Source organism: Mus caroli, unplaced genomic scaffold (assembly GCF_978045245.1).
Source record: "Mus caroli unplaced genomic scaffold, Mus_caroli_1 scaffold_10, whole genome shotgun sequence".
NCBI lineage: Eukaryota > Metazoa > Chordata > Mammalia > Rodentia > Muridae > Mus > Mus caroli.
Window position 1 is genome coordinate 110,011,499 of NW_028227265.1, and position 25,667 is coordinate 110,037,165.

General features: G+C 46.3%; 1 protein-coding gene across 6 annotated transcripts in view; it reads left to right on the forward strand.

Annotated features, from left to right (window-relative positions):
* Dlgap2 (DLG associated protein 2) overlaps nucleotides 1–25,667 on the forward strand; it is a 796,232-nt gene that overhangs the window by 626,544 nt on the left and 144,021 nt on the right. For all 6 annotated transcript variants that reach the window (XM_085844126.1, XM_085844125.1, XM_085844130.1 and 3 more), the window contains one exon: nucleotides 20,040–20,105. In XM_085844126.1, coding sequence (XP_085700252.1) covers nucleotides 20,040–20,105 — 66 coding nt within the window. The remainder of the gene's footprint in view (nucleotides 1–20,039; nucleotides 20,106–25,667) is intronic.

Genomic DNA, 25,667 nt, shown 5'->3' on the forward strand with positions numbered 1-25,667 from the left:
GAGTGTGTATGGGTGTGTGTTTCCTTTAAGAAATTTCAGAAGTACCTTCTTTCACTAAAAAGAAAAAAAATACGTATCTGGAGAGCTAGCTCAGCAGTTAAGAGCACTTGTTCTTGCAGAGGCCCCAGGTGCAGTTTCCAGCTCCCACACAGTGGCTTGCAGTCACCTCCAACTCCAGTTCCATGGGACCTGACACTATCTTCTGGCCTCCACAGGTACCAGGTATCCATGTGAGGCACAGACATACATGTAGGCAAAACATTCCTACATGTAAAATAAGTCTACATTTAAAAAAATAATAATGAACAATCTGTTAAGTTACACTTCCAGAGTTGTATCTTGTAATAGACTGCTGGTCACGCTTCGTGACTAGACAATGAGACTGCCAAGGCGAGCATATCCTTTAAAAGAAACGTACAGACAAACCTCCTTTTTTTTTTTTTTTTTTTTTTGGAATTTGTGGGAAGCTTTTTGACAAAACCAGAAGAGTCTTAATAGTGATGACACCCTGGAGGTCTCCTGGCACTCGGCATGCCCTCCCTGCCTCTTAGTTACTGTTCCCTTCTAACAGCCCTTTGAAGGGATGCTTGTAAAAACCCTTCCAAAGTCACATCTGCATCTATGAGAGAAGAGCATCCTGTTCCCATCTTCAGCCAAGTTAAAGAATAGAGTGACTCTAGTCGCACTCGTGGCTTTCTCTTCCTTGCGCCTGGAGATGTCAGTGGGTCTATTCCCCTATGTTCTCACTAATTTTGATAGTTCAGCTGAGCACAGCATGTGTATTTTGAGCTGAGTCAAGCTAATTTCCGCTGAGACCAGCCTGGGTATTTTCATCGCACACTTCCTCTTCGTTCCTCCTCCACTGCAGAATTTAGCAACTTTAGTATTGTTCTCACAGCGTGAGGCTCCCGAGGAGTCAGTGTCACTCCTCAGCGACTTCCCTACAGTAGGACCAGCGTGACGGCTGTCTGTTCTCATCTAACTTACCAGCTGTGTTGCTGAGTCCAGCTCTGCTCTGAAATCTACTTGCTTCCTGTTGTGTTCCTAGGATCCAAATAGATGTAGAGAGAGGCTGACTTTTAGGTAACTCATGCAGAACAGGATGTCCGCTATGCTGGGACTTATCATTCTCTGTGGATGAGCCTTTGGCTAAGGAAGGTTTGATTCACCCTACTGGCAGCATGCTAGTTGGGAGTGTGGTACAATGAGGGGGACCCCTGAGAGGAGGACGTGTGCTTATCTATAAGCTCTGAGCCCCAAGCTCATTTCCAAGTTCAAGTCTTGAATGGGGTCATAGTCTTTGGTCAAGGAATGGAAGGTGCAAACTATCACTCGATGTCAAGACAAATGCAATAGATCTAGTCTAGGAGTTTGTACCTTTGTTCCTAGCAGGAATGGCTGAGCTAGTGTCTATTATCTCTCTCTCTCTCTCTCTCTCTCTCTCTCTCTCTCTCTCTCTCTCTCTCTCTCTTTCTTTCTCTCACTCTCTCTCCCCCTCCCTCCCCCTCCATCCCTCTCCCTCTCCCTTTCTTTCCCTCCCTCCCTCTCCCCCTCCCCATCTCTCTGTGTACATACATATGTACATATGGAGGGCAGGAGGCAACCTCAATATCATTTCTCAGATACTCTACACCTTTAGGGGGTTTTTTTGGTTTGTTTGTTTGTTTGCTTGTTTGTTTGTTGAGACTAGGTTTCTTCACTGTCTTGAAACTCACCAAGTAGGCTAAACTGAGATCCCCAAAGGCTCTACTTTCCCAGTGCTGGGCTTATAAACCAGATACTGGCTTGGCATTTTTATATGGGTTCTTGGAATTGAACTGAGTCCCTTGTTCTTGCAAGGCAAGCACTTTACTGGCCTAGTTATCTCTCCAGCATTCTGATTTTGCCTTTTTCTTTTCTTTTGCTTTTTTCTAGACAAGATCTTGCTATGTAGGGTTTCCCAGTCTTGAACTCACTATATAGATTAGGCTAGCCTTGAGCCCATAGAGATCTGCCTGCCTGCATCTTCCATGCTCTGATCTTTTATTTATGGAAGATTTCCTTCATCCCCATGGGCCTCTTTTCTACACCCCGACCCCACTCCTACCCCTGCCTTATGACTCCACTCAACAGAAAGTCCTCTAGAAATTCCTGTCTTTGAGGACGCTTTCTCTTTTATGGTCATTCCAATTCAGAAACATTTCTTCGATGCATACCAGTCATTGGCCACACTGTTATTCTTGGACCTTCTGTCTGAAGTACCAACTGAGTTGCCCCAAGTCACCACCTGTCTGCAACAACTGAGTTGTCCCAAGCCACCTATCTGCAGAAGCAACAAATAGCATTCTTCTGCCATCTGCTCTAAGGGCTGTAGATCGCAAGCAGCTAACTGGCATTTAGTTCCTCATGGTTAAGCATACAGGTAAACGTGGGTCCATAGGCTCAGAGCCCATGTGAAATTAGGTGATATGGCTGGAATAATTTAAAAGATTGGAGAAAACAAATACTGCCAAATGAAATTTCCTCCCAAGTCTTTCCCATACTCCTCTGCTTATAGAAGTCCCAGTCAGTCCTCACTTGTAGGGCAGGCTGGACAGATTCTAGGAGTCACCTCGGCCACTGGTTCTGGGGTTAGCCCAGGTCTCTGGACTTCTTCTGATCTTTCAGGTGAACTTTAGGGCCCACCTTGTTATTTTCCTTAAGCTCATCTTTACTATAGTTGGCATGAGTTGACCCATCAGTTAGAATGAGAGTCTATGTGAATGTGTCCTGAGCAGGTCATAACTACTCTAGGATGTCATAGTATCTGGCAACTAGAATCTTTGAGGCTGACTCTGTCTCTGGCCAAGTTCTGAGTGAACCCCCCACCCTCGCCCCCTGCCCCATGTTGTTCTGCAGAATGGAACAAACGTACAGCAGTGGCCTAAGGCATTCTGGGTAAGAAGTTTGGCTCATGGGGTCTGAAAGGCTGCTCACTGGATCCGTTCTCTGTTCCAACCCCAGCATTTCATAAGAACCATTCTGGCCTTTCCTTTCAGTGAGCGTCTTCTTCTTCCTTTTTGGGCCAGTACTTGAGGCAGGCACTGACTGCATGCTCCCATCCTTCCTTCCCTCCTCTCTGATCTGTTGCTCAGCAGGAAGCAGCATGTGTTGGGGAGTGCAAGGAATGTGCTGTGCAGGGACAGCATAGATACCTGGCAGTCCTGACGATTTCTGTCAGTTGCCCCTGGATGATAATGTGGCTCTTTTCACTGGTGGTCAGTGCTCACATACCTCTTGCTCCTCAGGGTGATTGGTACCGGGCATAGCTCTACGTGATGTATATCATGCTGAGTTAGCCTTCCCAAACAAAGCCTGTGTCGTTATGCCTGGTAATTCAGGAGAACTTCATCGAGGCAAGGCTGATAGCTTAGTCTTTAGTGGCAGTTGTTCAGGAGGGAGTGGGTGGAAAGAGGGTGTGGGTCATGGTTCAGGTGCCATGGGGAGCAGGTTCTAGTTCAGTAGAAGGAGGGGTCTGCAGGGACCAGAAACGAGCATGTTCTGGCATAGCACGTGCATTTTCAGTCACATGCAAGTCATAGAAAATAATCTCTGGAAACACATAATTGCATTAGATTGTCTGGGTGGAACCAGGGAAACTAGACCAGACAGGTTCTGTAGGGCACACAAAGAAAATAGTATCACAAAGGAATTGAATTGGAGCAAATGAGTAGTGTTCAGACCACAGAGCCCAGAGGATCCAAGAGGATTTTCTCAGTGACCTTTAAAAGAAAGAGACCACAGGTCTTAGAGCCAATCAAAGTCAAGATGAAATCCATTCCAAACATAATGGGGCTTCCTAAACCAATTCAGCATCAGGTCACGCAGAGAAGGACATGTACTATGAGAAGTGGCAGAATATGGCTGTCTTCTGCTAAAAATGGTCTTCTTGATGGCTTCTACGTACTTATAATGAGAATGTTTTATCCTGAAAAAAAAAACAAAAACAAAAACAAAACAGCTGGGTTGTCTTGCAAGGGGCCAAAAACCAGCAGCTGCTGCTGAACTGCAAACAGATATAGGAAAGTTGGGCCCATCCCTAAAAGACAGTGAGCAGCTGCTGCTTGGTAGAGGAACTAACTCACCAAGAGAAGAAAAGTCGCCTGTTGTTCTGATTTTTGAAACAGTTGGCAGTGGAGTTCTCGCTCATTTTGATAAGTTGCCAGTTTCTGTCTCCCATATCATTCTTGTTATCAAGCCTTGGTTAGCAGAGCAGCAGAAAAAGAAAAAAAAACAAAAAACAAAAAAAACACCACCAACAACAACAAAAACACTTGCTGTCAGGGTGATCCTTTCCCAGGAATCTCATCGGTGGCTTCCTGTAGTTCGTGCTGGCTGTTAATTTGTTGGTGTCTGTGCTTTGCAATACAGTCATATGAACTGCAACCAGAATTTTAGTGTGGAATCCTTTCTTCAGATAGAGTTAGGAATGCTATAATTATTTATCCCAGTAAGATTTATTATGAAGGATCTCGGTTGCTTATCTAAAAATTGAGCTACACTAGCATAACTCTAATTTTCCTAAGAGCCTTGTTCCTGCTTTAACTGTTTTACGTATATTAGTGCTCACCACCGTGCTATCAGATATGTACTGCCATCCCACCAGGACATGATGACAGTGTAGAGAATTGGACCCAGCAGTTGGCTGCAGGGACCATGTCCCACGTCTAGGTGTCACCTTTAATGACATAGAAGCTGCCTTTCTTTCCTCATAGCTTCAAAAATGAATTTGCTCATGTTTCCTCATAAGTCCTAGAGGGTGGATGATGGGGACATCTGGGACAGAGAGGATTCAATTTGTTGCTTAGGATCATGTTTTTTACATAGCAGCAACCGTGCAAAGACTTTCAGAATATATATACACATATTTTGCATTAAGCAACAACTTAAACCTAGAAAGAAAATAGTTTTTAAGCAAATATGTAAAAAAAAAAATTAACAGTTCATTTGACTGGTCCACTAAATCATTTGCAAATAAGTTTTCCAAGTAGAGCTCACATTAACAAAGTAGCAAGATAACAAAATAAAGCGCCAAGGGAAGGTGCCTTTCAGAGTTGGTTTTCATCGTCTGCTCGCATGCTGACGTGTAGTGACATTGCGCAAATGAGACTGGCCACTGATCAAGGCTGCAGCCTTGGGCTGAAATGAGAAAGATGCTTCTGATTCTAGCCAGTGGAAATGGCTTTTCTGAAAAATCTTATGGGCAAAGCGAGCAGCCGATGAGGTTCTGCTGGGTGTTATTTTTGAAGGTAGTTAATTTTCAGATGATGCATGAAGCAACATCTGACTCTCTGGGTGCCCTGGAAACCCCGCCACTGCCGGGGTCCACAGGGCTGACTTGTCTGTGACTCATGCTGACCACTGCCTTCTTGGGCCACAGACTTGGGGGTGGAGAGGTTCCAGTGTGTCCCCACCATTGCCTTCTTTAGTATGTCCCCCAACTCATACACTTGATGAGCATGTCTGTGCTCTCATACTCCAGCAGGTATGGCCCTGCACCCAATACCCTTCAGAAGTGTGGCTCATTTGGCTCCAGATAGGGCAGCAGTGACAGGCTAAAGAGATGGCTATATTAGTAAAGTGCTGAGGTTATTGGGGCTCATTACAGAAACTTGGGTCACTCAAAGGCATCTCTGTCATCCGAAATCTCAGTAGCCTGGGCTCTGAGTCACAAACGCTGCATATCTAGTGTTCTTTGTACAAGTTGCAGGCAGGTCAGACAATGAGAGTCCCTTCTCCTCAACAACTGTTACTATTTCTAAAACTTTGAGATTGGACCTTGTGAATCCTGTAACTTTGAGGATATTCCTGTGCCTTGTAAGTTTCATTTATTCCATAGGCATTGCATCTTCCTTTTTGTTTCTTTATTTCTTTTTCCTTTTTGAGCATCTCTCTTTTGTTTAGGAAAGAATGTTTCAATTAAGAGGAAATACATACTAGCTCTCCATTGTGTTTCGTAACAACACTCTGTGACCAGCCAGAGCAGCACCAGGGTCTTCAACAAGCACAGCTGCCTTATGGAAATCTTTGAAGGGGGTGTCTTTGGTTCATTTAAAACCTCTTAAACAGCTAAAGGAGTTGGACTGTATGAAGAACTGGAATTTTGCAATGGGGCCATCAGCTTTAAGAAATGTTTCTCTAGAGCTTTTGTGGGCACCAAGAAGAGGCCTAGAAGCAGCCAAGACTCCAGTGGGTATATATGCTCTCCTAGATGGGGATTTTCCAGCTTCTATGCAGAGATGTGTGTGGCTTGTACTGTGCCCTGCTTCCCCTGAATGCTAAGCCACTGAGATCTCAGGGTTTGGGCTTGGGAATCCTTGAAAACAATTGATCTCCTTGTGCTGGCCTATGGGTGAGTGTGACTTGGAAATTTCAACGCTCTCTGGGAAGGGACTCTGGGCTGATGGGGATGGGCAGATACGAATGGGAGAAAAAAGTGGTTGGTCCTGAAACTAACTGAGATAGCAACCAGAGATGGCTGAGAAGAAGGAAAAAGGATCTAGGGTGCTATGCCAGGTATCTGGGGGACCAGGAACATGTGAACAACAGTGAACTATCTCAACAAAAGGAATGACTTTCCAATGGTTCTATCTTAGTCAGTGTTTTATTGCTGTGAAAAGAGACCATGATCATGGCAACTGGTACAAAGGACACATTTAATTGAGGACAGCTTACAGTTTCAGAGGTTAAGTCCATTGTCATCATGGCAGCATGCAGGCAGTCATGGTGCTGTAGAAGGAGCTGCGAGTTCAATATCTCAATACGCAGGCAGTACAAGGAGACTGTGTTCCACACTGGGCCTAACTTTAGCGTATGAGACCTCAAAGCCTCCCCTCACAGTGACACACTTCCTTCAACAAGCCACACCTACTCCAACAAGCCTACACCTCCTAATAGTGTCATTCCCTATGGGCCAAGCATTCAAGTACATGAGTCTTTATGAGGCATTCCTATTTAAACCACAATATTCTCTTTGCAGTACTACCCCTGTGTGAATGCCCTAGCCCAACAAAACAGCCCTCATGAATTTCAGAACTTAGCCCTTCTAGTTCAAAAAAAAAAGAAACTTGGCTCAAGATTATTCCAAAACAAACATTAAAAGTGGGGCCTACAGAGCTTCCTCGTGGAAGGCACTTTATAAGGAAAAGGAAACTTGGAAGCCTAGGGGATGGCACTGCCGGGTGCCCACAATGTTCTTCTGTGGAGCCATAATCTAGAGGTCATGGTCAAGATCTGTTGAAAGCCGGGTGTGGTAGCACATGCCTTTAATCCCAGCACTTGGGAGGCAGAGGCAGGTGGATTTCTGAGTTCAATGCCAGCCTGGTCTACAGAGTGAGTTACAGGAGAGCCAGGGCTACAACAGAGAAACCCTGTCTCAAAAAAAAAAATCCGCCCCCCAAATCTGTTTATAAGGATGCAGCACCCAGGGTAGGCACCCACCAGGGTGAAACCGGTTGAGATGGTCACTGTGGGCTAGACTAGGACTTCTGGCCAAAATGGCCAGATTACCCAACATCCATGTTTATAAACTGTAATGGAAGATCTAAGAATAATTCAGCCAACTCAAACCTCTTGTAACGTTCATGGAGATGGTATCTTCCAGGTCTTCCCGTGGATTCTGCATGCTCATCTCCCTGAATCCCTGGCTGTGAACACAGGTTCCCTGGAAGGAATCAGATCTGTCTTCCTGTCAGCTGTCTGTACACCCCTCTCAGCCTCACCACTCTCTCTACTGCCCACTGGAACGTCGGCCACCACAGCTGCAGCATCAGATGCAATCTGACATGTTCATGAGGATGGATACACTGAGGGTGAAAATCAGACATTAGGGCCAGGCATCTTCATGGCCCAGTTCACCGAACTGTAGAGAATCGTGTGGACATTCAGGAGCAAGCCTTGACAGGCAGGCTCAGGAATGAGCTTGCAGCTGAAGATGCTTTCAATGTGCTGCCCTGCCATTTTGCTGTGAAATTATTTCTGCATTCTTTCTCCTCATCTTACCAGATAATGACATGCTTTTAGTATAATTTAGATGAGGTTGATTAGCCAGGCCTTCTCTTGCTATAAACTAAGTTAATGAATTGCATATATATATAGTTTTTCTACCTCAGAGGCAGGGCAGGACTTATCATTATTGAAATGCAGAAGATGTTTTTGAAGAACAGTCATGCATATTCAGCATTCATGGAAAGCCACTGTAGAGATGTAGTTGTGCATGCCACATATGAACAAGAAGCAGAGATAGCAGGTGGTTATGCACTTTATTCAACAGCATATAGTCTCATGCTGGGACTGGTTAGCAAAATATTGAGACGTCTGTAATCTCAGGTCTGCATGCTAAGATGGTACAGTGTGGCAGCCACACAGCTTCCCACCCCTAGCCCTGGTCAGTTAAGTTGGAGCATGCACATCCTGAGAGAGGACAATGATCTGGAACATGGAGTTGCTTCACAGGTGGAGGGCAGTGGGGAGTCTCTGAGGACTCAGGCACCACAGGAAGTCAGTCAGGGAGCAATGAGCATCTTCCTCACCCGAAGGCCACATGCACACCCCCCCCCCAAGGCTTCCCAAAGCAAAGGCCAGTCCGCCTTTTGAGCTTTCACTTTGAAAGGGACTTCAGAAGTCGTCTGCACCTTGCAGACATTGTTTGGAGTCCTGTCTGTCAAACACCAGTCACTCTGCCCAGGTCCATCGTGCATTTTCTCTCAGTCTGAAACCTCTGACAGGAGTAATACTGTTCGGCTTTCCAGATAAGGGGCAACTGAAGTGGAAGTCACTTGAAACCCGCTTCAGCCTGCATTCGAGTAGTTCAAGCTGGCCAGGGCAGCAGATGGGAACTATGCCAGTCAGGGGAACACTCCATTATAAGGCACAGCAGCAATGGGGCCAGGGGGGTCTCTGGGGAAAGTGCAAGACCACAACTCCTGAAGGAGTGGAGTGTCTGTGACTTAGCACAGTTGACCATGCTGGTTGCAAAGTGTGTTGCTCTCAGATAGTTCCAGAAGGCAGCTACATTGAAGAGGGCAGACTCAAGGAAAAACTTCCTGCTCTGCACATTCGCAACAGCAGCGCCAGGCACCAGAGCTGTGACCTCTGACTCACAGGGGAGCAGAGATGGCAACAAAGCTGTGTTTTTCTCTTGCAGCTCTGAACATTTGAGAGGCTCGTGCCAAGTGCTTTGAAAACTGCCAGGGCACTTCACTGGCAAAAACATAAACTGCTGAAAGAACAGAGACTGCCAAGGAAGCCGACCATGTGGACACCACTGTGTATGCCACAAGGTGACACTGAAATGCGTGCGTGCCTGTGGCTGCCAAGCTCTGAGGTGCCGCTGGCCTCTGCCTCTGTGTGGTCCCTTCTGTCCCTTGCCTTGATGTTGCCTTCTACGCATAAACAAGGAGGAGGCTAAGACAAATTAGGACCAGCAAGCCACCCCAGCACAGTACAATCATTTTGGGGGTGGAGGGAGAGGGTTGCATTTAGGTCAAGAACCATACAATTTGTTCAACCAAATCGATCCAGAAACCAAGGACTTATAAAATGAATTGCAATCTTGTCGCCACTGTAAAGCCTCCTATTTATTTGGTTTCCTGAGCTAAACCCAATGTGTGATGTATTTAGAGAAAGAAGAATGATGGCCTGGGTGTGATTTGTCAATGAGTAATGGGTAACCAGTTTCGTCTGTCAGTTTTTAACAAATGTTATTCGTTTTATTAATATCCAAAGTGAAATAGGTGAATAATGGAGGGGCCTAGGGATATAGATCAAAATTCAGGTTTTCAGCTCAGTCGTACTGAAAGTGGCCACTTACAGGGATTCAGGGCACGGACCAACCACAAATCATCTTTCTAAAGTTGGTTTCTTTTAGAGAATGAGAGTAAACCAGCAATACTTTAGCTGGGAGATATTTTAACCTAGAGATGTAATACAATGAATTCTGTATGTAATCAAGTGAGTTTCTTCAATTCTGTGTGGCTACCAAACATGGATTTTAACTAGCGTTGCTGAAGATGAGAGATTCTCTTTAAACCTGTGGTCACCCTGTGAGATCACCCCTATGCCCTGTGATGTGAAGGTCTGGAAAGGCAAAGTCACCTGTGCGCATGCTGTTGTGCAGGATCAGAATCCTCAAAACAGCATCCTTCTCACATTCCACTAAGTGGCTGCACATACACACAGCACAGTCCCGTTCATATATGTGTAGTGGATACCCGAGAGTTAAATGCTGTAAACCAACTGTCTGTGGAGAAGGCTGGACACGTGCTACAGCCTCATCAGAAGAGAACCCTGCCCCTCCCCTCCATTTCTAGGATGCACTAGATTCCATGAAATAAGAAACGTGGGACTATTAGTGTCTCCATTACATGATATCTTTACATTGGAATTTCAGGGACGCAAAGAGATGGCTTAGCAGTTAAAAGCACCCCTCTGCTTCTTCAGAAGCCTGGGCTCAGCACCACCAACATCAGGCAGCCCACCACTGCCAGTCATTCCAGCTCCAAGGGACCCAACGCTTCTGTGGTCTCACATGCATGAACACACACACACACACAGATGTGCATACATAAAAATAAAAACTAGATACGTATATATGTACATATGTATGTTATTTTTAAATAGAATTTCAGTACTTATGTGAGCTCAGGGGACTCAGCTCCAACAGTGGTTTTATGTCGTGCCCCTGATAGTCTCGGGATTTCTCTCAACAAAGCTACTCATAAGAAATGCCAGAGGAAACACCAGGTGAGGGGCATGAGGAATCTACTCCATCAGTGGTCTGCACACTCCTGCTTTCTACCACCCCACACAGCACATGCAGCCTCACCTCACTGTTCACGGAGACAGGTTTGGCCTCCTGTAGCACAGAGTCAGCTCCGAGTCAGCTCTGAACTTATGAGTAGGAGGGCCTACTTTGATCAACTTAACCACAAGTGTCAATGAGTTTGGCATCTTAGAGCCAGGATGTCCATGCAGGGGAGAATGATTTCAAGAATGGGAGGATCTGACTTCCCTGAGCACCCTGGTGTGACAAAGAGGTGACAGCCACACCCTGTCATCTGGTCATCCTGATTACAGTCAGTGTGACCCCCGGGGTAAATGTGCAGGCACCGAGGTGGGCAGCTCACACCTGTGTGCAGCATAGGGACTTGGAGCCCAGATTCTTCTCCTCTTATATATGCAGAGCTGTCTGTCATAGGACTTTAGGTTAATTACACACCACCTCTCATTTGCAATTAGTTTTCATACTGTTTTATTTTAATGAACTATTTTCTCCAAGGTTACATAGCCATAATCAGCAGCTAGGACATCAGGGTGACAGGTCAACTCTTGTACCAGGACAGCTGGAACAAGAATGGGACACCGGAGGTCCTGGATTTAGAGAGGATAAGTGAGTATGTTATCCCCCCACAACCATGACCTGTGTCTCTCTACACACCCTTGGGAAGATACAAGGCAAAACCTTCCAGACAGAGGCAGGCACCGAGGTGCAGTAACCTCTGCTGCTGAGCCCCTGCTCATAAAGCCATAGAACCTTTGTCTCTTGCGGCATCCTTTGTCCCTCTCATATGACCTTGGCAGTGAGCATTTGGAAGGTGTCTTTTTTGAGCTGTGTGCATATACATCACCCACTATAGGCAAATTGGAAGCCCCAGACAAACAAGATGCCACTTTCCCAGAGCAGCAACCTGATCTTGTTCCCAGTGATCACTGGGGTCTTGATGTAACGTCAACACTTTGGCAGCACCAGGAACCTGCTGGATGAATGAGTGAGCTTCTCTCTGCGAGCGTCCTGGCCAGGCTTAATTCTGCTGCTGTCTTCCCGAGGGAAGAAGGCAGTAATACTGATCTTCATTATAGGAGAAGCACCCTGCACATCCTCGTCTCTGGGGCACGTTCACTCCAGACCATCAAATCCTAGTAACAAAGATTTCGAGTATTTTCACAGTGTGCTCTCTACTTATAAAATGGTATATAGGCTTGTTGAAGAAAGTGCAGAGAGTTACGAGAGGAGAGGAAAATGTGGCCATAATTCCTCCAATCAGAGAGAATCACTGTAAGTGTCGGGAAGTGCCTCTGGTCCTCTTTTCACACTGAGGCCATGCCATAAAGAACAGTGTCCATGCAGCCATCCCCACTAATACTGTGCTGGGAGTTTCTACATCGCCTGGAGCTCCTTAGCATTCTGTGCTGTAATCATGCTGCCCTTTATGTAGCCACTCTGCCTTAATTGGAGTTTTGAAAATCGAGACTTGCCATATTTTTTTAAGAAGAAGGGAGAAGAGGAAGAGAGAAAAAGAACAAAATAAAACAACAAAGAAGCATCTTGAGGCTGCAGAGATGGCTCAGAGGTTAAGAGCACTGACTGCTCTTCCAGAGGTCCTGAGTTCAATTCCCAGCAACCACATGGTGGCTCACAACCATCTGTAATGGGGTCCAGTGTCCTCTTCTGGTGTGTCTGAAGACAGATACGGTGTCTTTGTACATATACATAAAGTAAATAATTAAAAAAAAATAAGCACCTCAAGTTACCCTAAAGTCTTGCACAGAATCCAGAGAGAGACACAACTTGGGTAGAACCATCCCACACAATGGTACCTGCATGGAGCTGATGTCATTCATGTCTGTTGAAGAGGAAGAGGCAACGCTAGAGGCCAGGCATCCTCAGGAGGGAAATTAAAACAGTATTTCAAGGGTAATGTATAAAGCTTAGCTAGTGGGTCCCTGCATAGCATGCCTGGATCCCTGGTTCAGTGCTCAGACTAAGCTAACCAGGCATGGTGAACCGTGATAACCAGATTTTCAAAATTATCTTCAGCTACATAGTGAGTTTGAGGCCTGCCTGGGCTACATGAGATCTAGAAAGGAAGGAAGCAATCAAGCAAAGAAGGAAGGAAGGAAAGAAGGAAAGAAAGAAAGAACTACATGGTATTTCAAATGAAGAATTTAAAAACTCAAGCATGTTCAAATGTTAACATTATTGTTTTTCATGTCAAAAGCTTGACATGTTCTTTATAGAATGCATGTCACAGATTGGAGAGATGGCTCAGCTGGTAAAGGTTAATGCTCATAACCAGAAACTTCAAGAAATCATGTCATGTAATAAGGAACACGAGCAGAGCATGTGTTGCCTTTCTGCACGAGGCCAGTATTATAGAGGAGGTCTGGACTTGCATTAGATCGCTCAGGGCCTCTGTCCAGCTCCCGGTTGCTGCCATCAAAGACTCGGAGCAGGGGTGGACTAGGGAAGACAAAGCCTTCCTAGATGAATAGTTACTCACAGTTCTGAACGCATCTCAGGTTTGCCTCTGTGACCATTAACGGGACTTCCCAGGCCTTCCTCCATGCAAGTAGGCATAACCAGGTAAGATCCAGCCAGTGATGGCAGTGGACTTCCCAGGCCTTCCTCCATGCAAGTAGGCATAGCCAGGTAAGATCCAGCCAGTGATGGCAGTGGGCTCCCTGTTATATGGAATTTCAGAAAACTACTGATCTATGAGACATTCATCCTGACTCTGAAACTCACCCCCGCTCCTCGGAAATGGGATGTATCCGAGATCTGGTCCATTGTCCACTAGCCTTCCTAGGACCTTGTGCTCTCTAGAGTTATGTCACCTTGACACAACTTAGAGTTGTTTTGGAAGAGGAAACCTCAACTGAGACAAATGCTCCCATCAGATTGGCCTTTGGGCAGACCTATGGTGCATCTTCTTGATATGAGAGCCCCTAGGGCACTGTGGGCGATGGCACCCCTGGACTAATCATCCTGGGTAGTCTAAGAAAGCACGCTGAGGAAGCCATGAGGAGCATGGCTTCTGTTTAAGTTACTGCTTACAGGTTCCTGCCCTGCTTGAGTTTCTGCCCTGACATCCCTTAATGATTGACTGTGATCATGACCTAGAAACTTGAATAAACCCTTCCCTCTGCAAGTGGCTCTTGATCCTGATGTTTTCTCACAGAAATAGAAGCTCTAACTAAGAGAGACCTGGTGATGCAATGGGTATTAGATCCACTCCCAACTCAGACAAGGAGCAAGTTCGGTTTCCTTACCCCTCACCCTGGCCTCCAAGAGTGTCATACAGAGCAACGGTGACTCCATTTGGACAGCCATACTGCCTAAGTTTGTGACATGACCTTTGCTTTAGCTGTGAGTTTGTGTTTTCTGTGCAAGCATGATAGGCATGTCTTCAAAGCATCTTTGATATAAAACCCTGTTAAACACTGAGGTGGAGCACAAGGGACTTAACACTTGATGTATTTAGAGCTTGAATTTAAAACATGTTATATAAAATGTAATTAATGTCACTTTTCAAGTGAATAGTGTTCAAGTTTAACTGAAGATACATAATCTCTTCTTCAAGCTTTCAGACATTTAAATAACAAAGTCTGCCTTTCTAACTACAGCACCTTTTCCTCTCCCCCACCTTTCTCTCTCTCCCCTAGTCTAGAAAAAGCAAATTAAATGTGTGTTGCTTTTAGTCAGAGTTTTTTCAGAAGCCTGTTTGAAGGGCACAGTCAGGTCTTGGCTACCTGAACTGGACCCACCCTCAAAGCTTGAAGACAAGCACAGAGGCAACCCTAACCCTTGTGGGTCTGAATGCTAACATTCAGCTGTCAGTGGGGGATGCCACCTGCTGAGTGAGAGAGAGCCTCTCCCTGTCATCTTCAGCCAAGTGGAGTGGCCTCATCAGGGCCTTTGAGTTTTCCTCTTAGCCTGATTCAAGTGACATTGAACTACGGGTAAAGAGTCTACAGACTTCAGGGCAGCTTCTGCTGAGGCTCAATCTTCAGTCCAAAAGAGAATGATGAGCCCTCTGTGTTGTCAGAAAATTTAAAATGAAAGGCCCTGGTTATTGTCGAAGCCACGGCTGGCTGGCTGGTGGCAAGCTGGTGGTGCAGCTGCGGCTGCGGTGGAGGAGGAAGCCAGCATCAGGACTCATCAGCGTCATTGTACTCGATGAGCAGAAATGAAGCCTTCATTTAAGCAGCCTCCAAATGCTATCATTAGCAAATGGGCCAAAATGTAGACTGGGGTGTGCTGTCTTCAGAGGAAACTTTTTAGAGAACATGGCGAATCTAGAAAGTGAAGTCTGTGCGACAAGGGGGACGAATCAGCAAACTAAGCTTGGGGCATCCATGAAAGCTCTGTAATGCCTATGGCCCATGTGGCTCACCGAGAGCATGATGTCACTGCTGGCAGGGGCTTAAGGGCCCCATCTCCAGGACCATACAGAGCACCCAGCCAAGAACCCCCTGAACATAAGCCAGGCTACAGTTCCCCAACCTGTAAGGTCAGTTTGTCTTGCAGAGAACCTCCTACACACTGCACAGAGATCCAAAATGAAAAACAGTGGGTGTGGCAACCAAGGGAGTGACATGGGAAGGACCAGAAGGTGCATGTCACACACGTTTGTTTGCATGGTTCCCAGGAAGAATTCTGACCTCCACCTGACCCTCCTCTCCCATCTCTACCTTGTAAGGAAATAAAAAGTATGATTCCTCAGAAAAGCCAGAATAAAATCCTTGCCAACCAGAGAGTGTGCCAGATGGAGGGGCATGGTAGGCAGTGCCAGGGAGGAAAGCATCAAGGTGCTTAGTAAGCCCCGGAGAGCTATGGTAGAGCTATGGAGCTCAGAAGCTCCACTGCAGGGGCAAAGGCACATGTCCTACCACCTTTAGAGGCCTGAAGAGGCTGAAATATTAAGGTGTGGACAGTTTACAGAACCATCCATCCCCAGGGAAGGTGGGGAGAGACAACTGAGTTCCATACAGGTCCCGCCCAGCTTTGAGTGATGAGGGTCAGGTTTTGATACTTTGATCTCGAAGCAGAAGTTCTACAATTTAGTACCAGTGTGAAAGAAGACAGGCATCGGGCCAAAGTATGTCATGCAGCCCACTAAAAACAAAGAGAAGCCAGGAACCTTCTTCTGCCTGTCCTATCCCTTGGCAGGCACACCCTCTCCTATAATTTTCTCTACCCTCTACCTGGGTTGACTTATCACCATTACCTGAGCTGACTCTGCCCTCTACCTGGGTGTTGTAACCCCTCCTCCTTGAGCTGACTCTGCCCTCTGCTGTCCATAGAGAAGAGAATGTGATGCCTTCACTGTCCTCCCACAGACATAGGAGCCATGCCATTCACAGGGACACCAGCACCATCCTCCGGGAAACATCTGGACACAGGAGCCATGCTTTCTACAGAGTTGCAGTGCTATCCACAACACCCTCCCACAGATACCTGGACACTGGAGCTGTATTGTGCCCTGCCTTCCTGAGCATATGACCCTTTCTTAGAAGTGATCTCCTGGCCCAACTGTCACCTGTCTACTCTCAATCTTTTCTCTTGTGTCTTCTGCCATTTCGTCAGATTTATCTCACCTCGGTCCTCAGAGTCACCATAGAATCTCCAGATGCTGCCACACTGGTTGGTATTAATGACAGCCCGGTGGGACTTCTGCTGATGATAGAGAGGAAGAAAGGGAAAGGGTCTGGAAGCAGGGATAGCCATGACCGTGTGTACCATGAAGTGATGCTTAACCTCCCTGATTTACATCTTCTTCAGTGACACAATGTGGTTTCAGTGGTTGGAGGACCTTGCTCCAGCATGTGCCGTCTTTGTCCACCTTGAAGATAGCATAAGTGGCTGGTATTCTGGATAGTTCATCTTGCAAGAAGTAAAAGCAAGCATTGTGCACTCCTGTGGTGCCAGGCAGAACCTGCATCCTGTAAGATGCAGTCTTAAATGTGTCAGAGCCATGCGGGAAGCCTGAGAACTCGGTGGAGCAGGAGAGCCTTTACCTGCTACTTCCAGGCAGCTTCAGAGAAGGGGAAATCACACCTGTACCTTGTGTTCAAAGGAAGGAAACACACATGTTCGTGGAACCTATGCCTCCAGTCTGGAGGGCAGTACAACCTCTCTCTTGCCATACGAAAGCACCGTGAAGACCCTGTCCATGGTTCCTTCCCACTGCCTTGTCTCTTATAAGTTCTTTTCATGGAGCTGGGTGGTTGAACCTTGGAAGAGAGGCTGTATCATGGAGTTTTAGAAAGGTCTCTTCCCACACAGAAAAAACCCACAAGGTCTCTGGTCACACTCTTCCAAGCACATCAAGCATTTAGTTCCAGTGTGAAAGAAAAATAAGTCATAAAGTAGAGTGAGCCAGAAACCGTCCTGAGGGAGGGAGCATTGTGAACGGAGAAAGCGCAGAGAGCCATTAAGGGAGAACCTCTGACGGGGACTGATGCTCATTAGACACATTCACAGGCATAAGTGGGTAGTTTTCAGAACTTTCTATAGAGAGTGCTTGCCTAGTTTTGCTGAGGATGTGATGGAAATTGAGCATGGTGTCAGATATAGGCACTATTAATTTTATAGCGCTGATTAATCTCACACACAATCTCACAGCTCTCCCCGTCCAAGATCTATTGGCCTTGAACATGGGAAGATGAAGAGGCTGGGTCAAGGAGGCTTGCAATCACCAGATTCAGATGCCTGAGAGCCTGGCTAATGGCACTATTGTTCTTCTGCCACACCCCCAGCTCACATTGTGCAGCTTACTTTTGTGTTAAAGCTGAAGTGAAGCAGGGTTTTTTTTTTTATGAGTATAAAGACAGACAGACACAGACACAGAGAGAGAGAGAGAGAGAGACGGAGAGAGAGAGAGAGACACGGAGAGAGAGAGAGAGAGAGAGGAGCTGCTGATTATTAGTATCCTCTCGTGGCTTTAAGGCTGTAAAGAGGCAGTTGTGGGATTCCCTACTATAATTAGAATGGTCATCTAATGTTTAGCAGTCCTTCGCGTCCTCTGCGTCTCCATCATTCCTCCCATCCCTCACCCATTTATTGGCACCTACTGCACAGACACTGGAACCGTAAACAAGGACACTCTTGTCACCTGTGACCTTCAGTCAGAGCAGGATCCTTGCCTGTACAGATCAGGGACTTGGAGTAGGGTATGGCAGAAATAACACTTGGCCTGAAAATCCAAAGCCTGGTTGAGCAAGAAAGGGCTACATCCTATCTACAGCGAGGCAACCTCTGTCAGCCCTGAGGTAGTGAATACAAAGATTTCTGTATGCTTGCCTGGTTTTACACATGGGCCTTAGTTGACCTACATACCAGGACTTCCTGTTAAAGTAATGTGAACAAGAGTCAAGGTAAATTATACAGACAGTCACTCCTATGTCTAAAACTCAGGGCTGACCATAAACTCTCCTACCTACCATCCGTTTTCCTCCATCAGTGCTGTAAGCCGTGACACCACCACAGCGGTATGATCAGTAGACCACCATGTTGTGCTTTCTGTACTCTGTCCATTTTCTCGGCATCATTGCTAGCTAAACATCCAACAACGTACTATAACATCCCATTCAGATCCTTTCTGTAAAATCTCATTGCGCACACAAGTGTGTGGAGGATGACAGAAAGTATAACGGACTCCTGGTCTGTTGCAGAGTTCTTTCTGTCTTTGAGATAACACTGGGTAGCAGTTGTCTCCATGGAGACTATACTTGGTTAGAACTGGCTATGATGCTGGGTCTTAGTGTGGACTCAGAACCCACCATATCCCTAATAGGCATGCCTATCTGCTAGTAGGAAAACATGATAAAGTATGTAGAAAGCCTACATAGTTAGGTACTAAAAAGCTGCAATAAACTACCTTAGTGAAATAATGAACCTGAGTCCAGCAGGTGGTTTCTCCGTGTCAGGAAAACCCAGGACATGAAAATTGACTTCATCTTTATTCAAGGAGGCTTTAGCTTGGCCGTCAGCATCTTCCATGACAAACCTGCCTCTTTCTTCTCCTAAGTTCCTATGAAGCAACAGCTGGTGATGCACTGCTTCAAGAGGTAGTGGTAGTGGAGTGTGTAGATCCAGTCATGATACACTTGCATGGATCTTGTTCATACTATATGATTAGGGATGTTCACTACCAGAGGTGATGTCTACACAATCTCAGAGCCTCTCCACTGATGTTGTCATGCCACGAATGCGCAAATATGAAGTCTAAAATTGCAGTTGTATTTATAGATGTATGTCAGAATGGTGACATATTGTATAGATTCCTCTGCATAAATGCCATGCCATAATTTTGATGCACACCCCCACATGTATAGACACAATTATATGTGTGTGATGTGGCACATGTCCTTCTGAGTTGCATCTCCATGTTCGGCTGAACATTGCACATTGCTGACTACAGATCAGTGCAGGGCAGGCCATCCCAGGCACTGAATTCTGCACATGTGAATGCATGGCAGCTTCGGAAACCAGACCCTGGGGTGCTGTGCAGAAGTGGAGGTAGAGTCCAGATTCCCCCAGCCCAGGTCCCCAGGGGATAGTTGGATAAGAACACAAATCCATTCACCTTCCCATTCAGTGTCTCCATACACGCAGGGAAGAGAGTTGAAATGGCATATGTCATGACCATGCTAAGACAGCAGTGCCGCTGCTGCAGCAGCCAGAGAAAGCAAGTAAAAGTAAAGAGTAGGACCTGGGCTGGCCCCTCACAAAAGGAGAAATTGATGCCCATGAAAAACCCACCCGGAATGAATTTACAGGTAGCATTAAAGCAGACACTGCAGAGTGAATGAACATGCAGGAATGGGGTGTGGATACAGTTGCAATCACTGGAGTGGGGGGTTCTCTTTCGGGGTGACTCAGACCCTTGGGACTGAACTGGTCCAGGGAAGCCAGGCCAACAATGGTCAGGACATCTCAGCAGCCTATACTGATGCTAACAGGATCAAATACACCCAGAGTAATACAGAGAAGCTAAGATGTGTTTGCAAATGCTGTCTCTGCGGGGACCTCAAAGAGGAATGGGGCACATGTGGGGTCTTGTGGTTGACAGAGAACATGGCAGCTGCTCAGAGGTTGTCCATACAGGACACAGAGCTTTGCGCACTGCCATGGGAAGAAACAGAAAAGTGTCTCTGTGTCTGTCAAGTGTCTCAGCCATGGGCAGAGACAGCAATTTCACCAGAGCTATAGTAAGCTTTTCTTCTCTTGTGTCTTGCAGAGGAGGAAGGAGGAGACTTGGCCCAGCCGGGCCTCAGCTTCCCGGGTCCAGCAGAAGAGGACATAGGTAAGGTGAAGTAGATGCCAGACGGTGGGGAGTTCTGGGATGCTGAGCACACCCAGAATGTGACAGCAGTGGGACATGAGAAGCCGTGCTGATGTTCTTACAAAACTGTAAAAACTCGTGAATCTCTTGTGAGGAAAGTGCTTCCTGTACCTTCATGTTGATGGGTTAAAGACATAAGAATGCAGAAGCCATGTGTAGATAAACCCCCTCTACCAACCCCAGGCTGGAAGGAAGCCAGCAGCTCCACTCTCTCCTGGATGTGGTTGATGCTTTGGGCCAGCTCAGTGCGGGCTGTGGTAGATGCTGGTTGGTTCATCAGGAACTCTCCTGTTGGAGAGCTAGTGTCACCTCCACCTCCCCAAGTGCTCAGGTTGGTCTCATGTAGGGCTATCACTTGGTGCCACTGCTGACACAAAGGCTGGCACCACTTTGGGTGGTTGGTCAGTTGGCAGGGAGTCATCCTTACACTCACCAGGGCACCCACCACTGCCAGGGCTGCGGTAAGTTGAGTAAACCCAATATTAAATGTTAATCAGATAAGGAGCCCCTGTGTGGCTCTGGGCTCTGTTCCACTGCATACTCTACTTGCAAACCTCAGGGTCAGGTGCTCTCTGAAGATGACACCAAGTCACAGATTGTTACAATACACAGAGAGGTCATGCATGGGGTTAGCCCCAACTTGTTTCATTTTGTTTGTGTGACAGTTTCATACTACAGCCCAGGCTAGCCTCAAACACACAGCAGTCCTCCTACCCCAAGCTCCAGAGTGCTGGGATTTACAGACTTGAGCTACGACACCCAACCTACACAAATCTTTCAATGGAGAGAGATTTCTCTTGGTTTTCTTCAGACCACCACACATAAGGACTATGTTGCTTGTCTGACTGGCATAAAGTAATACTAGATACTCAAGGAACCCTCTTTGCATGAGCTAAGGCTTATTTTAAAGAAAGCTCTGTCCCTTCCACATTCTGAAACAGCTTGATTTTCGATTTAAACTTGGTCTAGAATGGGTGCCCAAGTCTGCAACAGCCTGCGAGCTCACAGTGGCTGTCGTCTCCAGAGTCGGCCAGCAGAACGTCAGATACACAGTTTTTCTCATTGAGACCAAAAGTGGCAATTGTGGCAGCAATTCCATTTTTCCTCCATGACAGACAAAGCAGGTGGGAATTCCCCCCAAAGGGCCTGTTTCCCCGGCAGCAGGAGCTTGTGACTTGGTGCATTGGCCTCCAGGGACAGGTATGGATGCAGAACATCAAGAACCCTGGTCTCAGTACAGGAACCTAGCTAGCGTATAGATCTCAGGAAAGCCAGGAGCTGGTGCTTGCCTTGGCTGTGGAGAGCTAGCTTATTCCTGAGTCACAGAGAGGATGACAGGGGCTGAAGCTGGGGTTGATGTCATACTGAGAGAGGTACACGGGTTGGCCTGCACTTCGTGATGTCAGAGATGGAGCAGGATTAACCAGTTCTTCTCATCGTCATTGTAGAGTTTAGGGCATGGTATACTCACAGGATGCAGCCACCGACACCCCTGTGTGTCTACAGAGCTTGTCACTCATCCCTAACTGAAACTGCGGCCCCTCCAATAGCCCCACCATCCGATTCTCTGTTTCTATGGATTGGCCTACACTGAGAACTTTAATGAGTGCAATCAAACTGAGTTTGTCTTTCAGCGACAGAGCACGATGCCTTCAAGGTTATTCTGTGTTATCACATGGTAGGATTTCATATCTAGAGCCACAGTGTCTGAACTATACCAGGTCCCTCTGCTCATCCATCAAGGGCCATGTCGCTGTCTCGATGGTTGGGCTGCTGGGCACAGGACTGTAGGAACACAGTGTGACACTCTACTCCTATGTGCACATATGGTATGGCTGCACCACATGCTAAGCCAAAGTTCACTATTCTGAGACTCTACCCTGCTGTCTGGGGATAAGAATGAGAAGGGGCAGTCCGTTCTGGAAGCTTTGAGGACAAAGAAACAGAAGGGTGTGGGGACTGCTGATTTCCAAGTACTTCCAGGGTTCCCATTTGAAGTGAGGTAAAGGGCAGGGGTCATAAGTTTAGGAAAAGCACCAGTGGGTTCTCTGTAGGTCTGGAGGAAGAGAAAGAATACATCCTTAGGGTGTGCCGGTGTAGCTCTGGCAGGCTCTGAGAAGAAGCAGATACTCAGGGAGCCCCTCTTTGAAGCACCAGAGCCTAACTACATCCGGCTTCTGTCCCTGTGTGTGCTGGTTAGGTTTTGTCAACTTGACAGAAGTTAAAGTTATTTTGGGAAGACAAACCTCATTTGGGGAAATGCCTCCTTCAGATTGTCTGTGGGGGAGTCTGGAAGTTATGTTCCTGATAATGATTGATGTGGAAGAACCCAGCTCACCGCAAGCAGTCTTACGGCTGGGCTGGTGGTCTTGGGTTGTATAAGATAGCAGTCTGAGCAAGCCATCCTCATTGAGCCAGTGAGCAGTCATTCCTCTATGGCTTCTTGAGTTCTCGAGTCTAGGTTTCTACTTTAAGTTGCTGTCCTGACATCCTTCTGTGGTGGACTGTGTTGTGGAAGTGTAGGCCAAATTAACCCTTTCCTTCCCCAGGTTTCTTTTGGTCATGGCGTTCAATCCTAACAACCACCTAACCTAACTAAGAAACCTAACTAAGGTAGAAATTGGTACTATATTTGTGGGATATTGCTGTGACAGACATGACTATGTTTTAGGGAGGGTTATAGAAGGACATTGGTACTTCAGGCTAGAAAAGCTATTGAGTGATCAGAGCTCAATAGGTTATTGCAGGAACTTATAATGCAGTAGTATAGTTAGTGGAAGCCTGGCTTGTACAATTTCCAAGAGAAGTATGAGAGGCCCCTAAATACTCTATTGAGGCTGTTAAATATTTTGGATTAAGAATCTGTGATTCTGGTTATCTGGAGTTGAAGAATTGGCTGATTAACAAGAGTCCATAATCATTAAAGTGAAACCGTTGGTTTTGGGGACAATGAATAGTGGTCAGCTGAGGCTAAGGAACCAACTGTGATTTAGAAAATACAAGCATCAGTGAGGTGAAGTCTTCTGGTAAGTGTTTCCTCTGAGTCACCACAGAGGAGCTGTGGCTCGGCAGTGGCCAAGGATGTATCACATATTGGGAGCCCAATTTGGTAATATGTGTCAGTTTCCCAGGTAATGCTGGCTTTGAAGGCACGAAGGACTCATGAAGAGCAACTGAGACTTGTCAGCCATGGTGAGAGAGGCCAATGGAGAAGGTGTAGCCTCAGTTGCAGTAGAATCTCCAGGATTGAAAGGGTCTTGGAGAGAAGTTGAGACCTGGTACCATGTCTCAGGGTTAGCATCCCTGAAGAGAGGTCAGGAGAGGCTGCTGGGAAAGTTAAAGCCCAGTTACAGTGGCAGGCCAAGCATTTGGAGATGCTAGATCCATGGGATGCCTTCCAAAGACAACAGCATGCGTGGAATGGAGCTTACTTGAGCCTAGGAGACAACCTGTGTGTGCTGTGGTTTGCAGAACTAGAGAAGTAGAGTTGCCCAGGCCCTTGGGAGCCCAGAGGACCCTGGGTGGATTCCATATGCCAAGCAGTGAGTTGTTTACATGGTGGGTTTAGCCTTTGCTTTGATTTGTTTGCAACGCTGTGTTCATTCTCTCCTCTAGAGTAGGAGCTGCCTTAACTTGGTTTTGATTTTACCGGAGCCCACAGTTGAGAGACTTTGGATATTTTAGAGAGGTTTTTTTTTTAAGTGTTTGAATTTTTGGAGACTATGTGATTTTTGGAGACTATGTGATTTTTTAAAAGTTAGGATGTGTTTCATCTTGTGATAGTGCTATAACAGATTAGGAATAGACCAGAAAGCGAAGGTTGTGGCTTAATAAGTGATATGTTTGTGTATCAGTTTGACAGGAGCTCACTTGTGCTGTCCAGTTGGGTTTTGGTTTGTTTTAATGGTTTGTTTGTTTGTTTGTTTGAGAAAATGCCTCCATCAGATTGTCTGTGAGCAAGTCAGTAGTGCATTTTTTTAAAATTAATGACTAATGACAAGTGATTGCTGTGAGTACTGTCACATGTACCCATGGGCAGCTGGGCCTGAGTTGTATAGGAAAGTGGACTAAGCCACCCATGAGGAGGGCAGGCCAGTGATCAGTGAGCCTCCATGGCTTCTGCTTTGGTTCCTGCCTCCACATCCCGGCTTGGAGTCCTGCCTTGACTTCTTCCATGCTGGACTGTGACACAGGAATATAAGACAAACCGCTGCCTTCACGGGTTGCTTTTGGTCCTGGTGTTCTATCATAAGGACAGAAACCTACCTAAGACACCACAGCTGGGAACCCCTGAACCTGGTGCCCTGCTGCCTTTGATGGGCAATGCCTGGGGCTTGGTATCTCTGGAAATTCCCCTACTTGTCTCTATTGCTAAAGGAAAACCTGTGTTTGTTTTTGCATTGCTTGTTAATTTCCTTGCTTTCTTAAGTGAGCATTGAAAGCTAGGAATTGTGTACATTGTAGCATATGATGTGACTATCAATATACACTTAAGTTGAGTGATAATTAAATCAAGACCATTAACCTATCACCTCACATACTTGCATGTTTTCTGTTGTGAGGAAATTAAGAGCTAATCTTGTATACAGTCTGTTGCTATAGTTACTGTCAAGAGGATGCGTTATCTTCCACCAGCATCTTCCTACTCTCTACCCAGCCCCTGGTGGCCACATTCTGCCCTCAACTCCCAAGGCCAACCTTAAAGTTACCACATTTGTGTGGGGTCAGGAGGTACTTGTTCTCTGCCTGGTTTAGTTTATTTTACATGATCCTCTGGGCTATTCTACAAGGGCACTAATGGCAGGACTCATGTCTTTGTCAAGGCTGAATAGTATTCCACTGCAGATATGTGTCCCATTTTGTGGGTTCTCTCGTCTATTGATGGGCACTGGGTTATTTCTATTCCTTGGCTATTGTGAACAGTGTTGTGATATTTCCTTTGGAGGGATACCCAGGAATGTTGTGCTGGATACCCATCGCACGAGATAATAATAGAGACCTGCCATTAGGTGCTTTCAGGCAAGAATACTCTAATCAACTGGAGAAAAAACCAACCCTAATATTTTCTTGTGGGTTATGTTAGTAAAGGTTGGTTTGTAGAAATCAGATATTACACCCTTGTCTGAATAAGTGTCTCTTCCATTTTTGATCATCTGAGCTCTCCTATGCTTGTGTATGACATATAATCCTGTGATGAGACCCACAGGGGTCAGGAAGATAGAGGTGTCTACAGCATTTACCTCCAGAACTGGTAACAGGGACTAATGGGGTTCATTCCCAATGGCCACAAGGAGGAAACTTGCTCTTCCCAGAAAAATTCATCTCTAGGGAAGATGCTCTTTGGTGGTTAATCTGCTCTGTCAGCTTGCCTGGCTCTGAGATCCTGGAGGAGACGTGTGTCTGAGTGTGACTATAAGACTGTACTGCCCCATGTTCCATTATCCAAGACTGAATAAAAAGGAAGAAAGGCAGAGAAAGAGAGAGCACTGAGCAACAGCTCTCTGCTTCCTGACTGGGGATTTG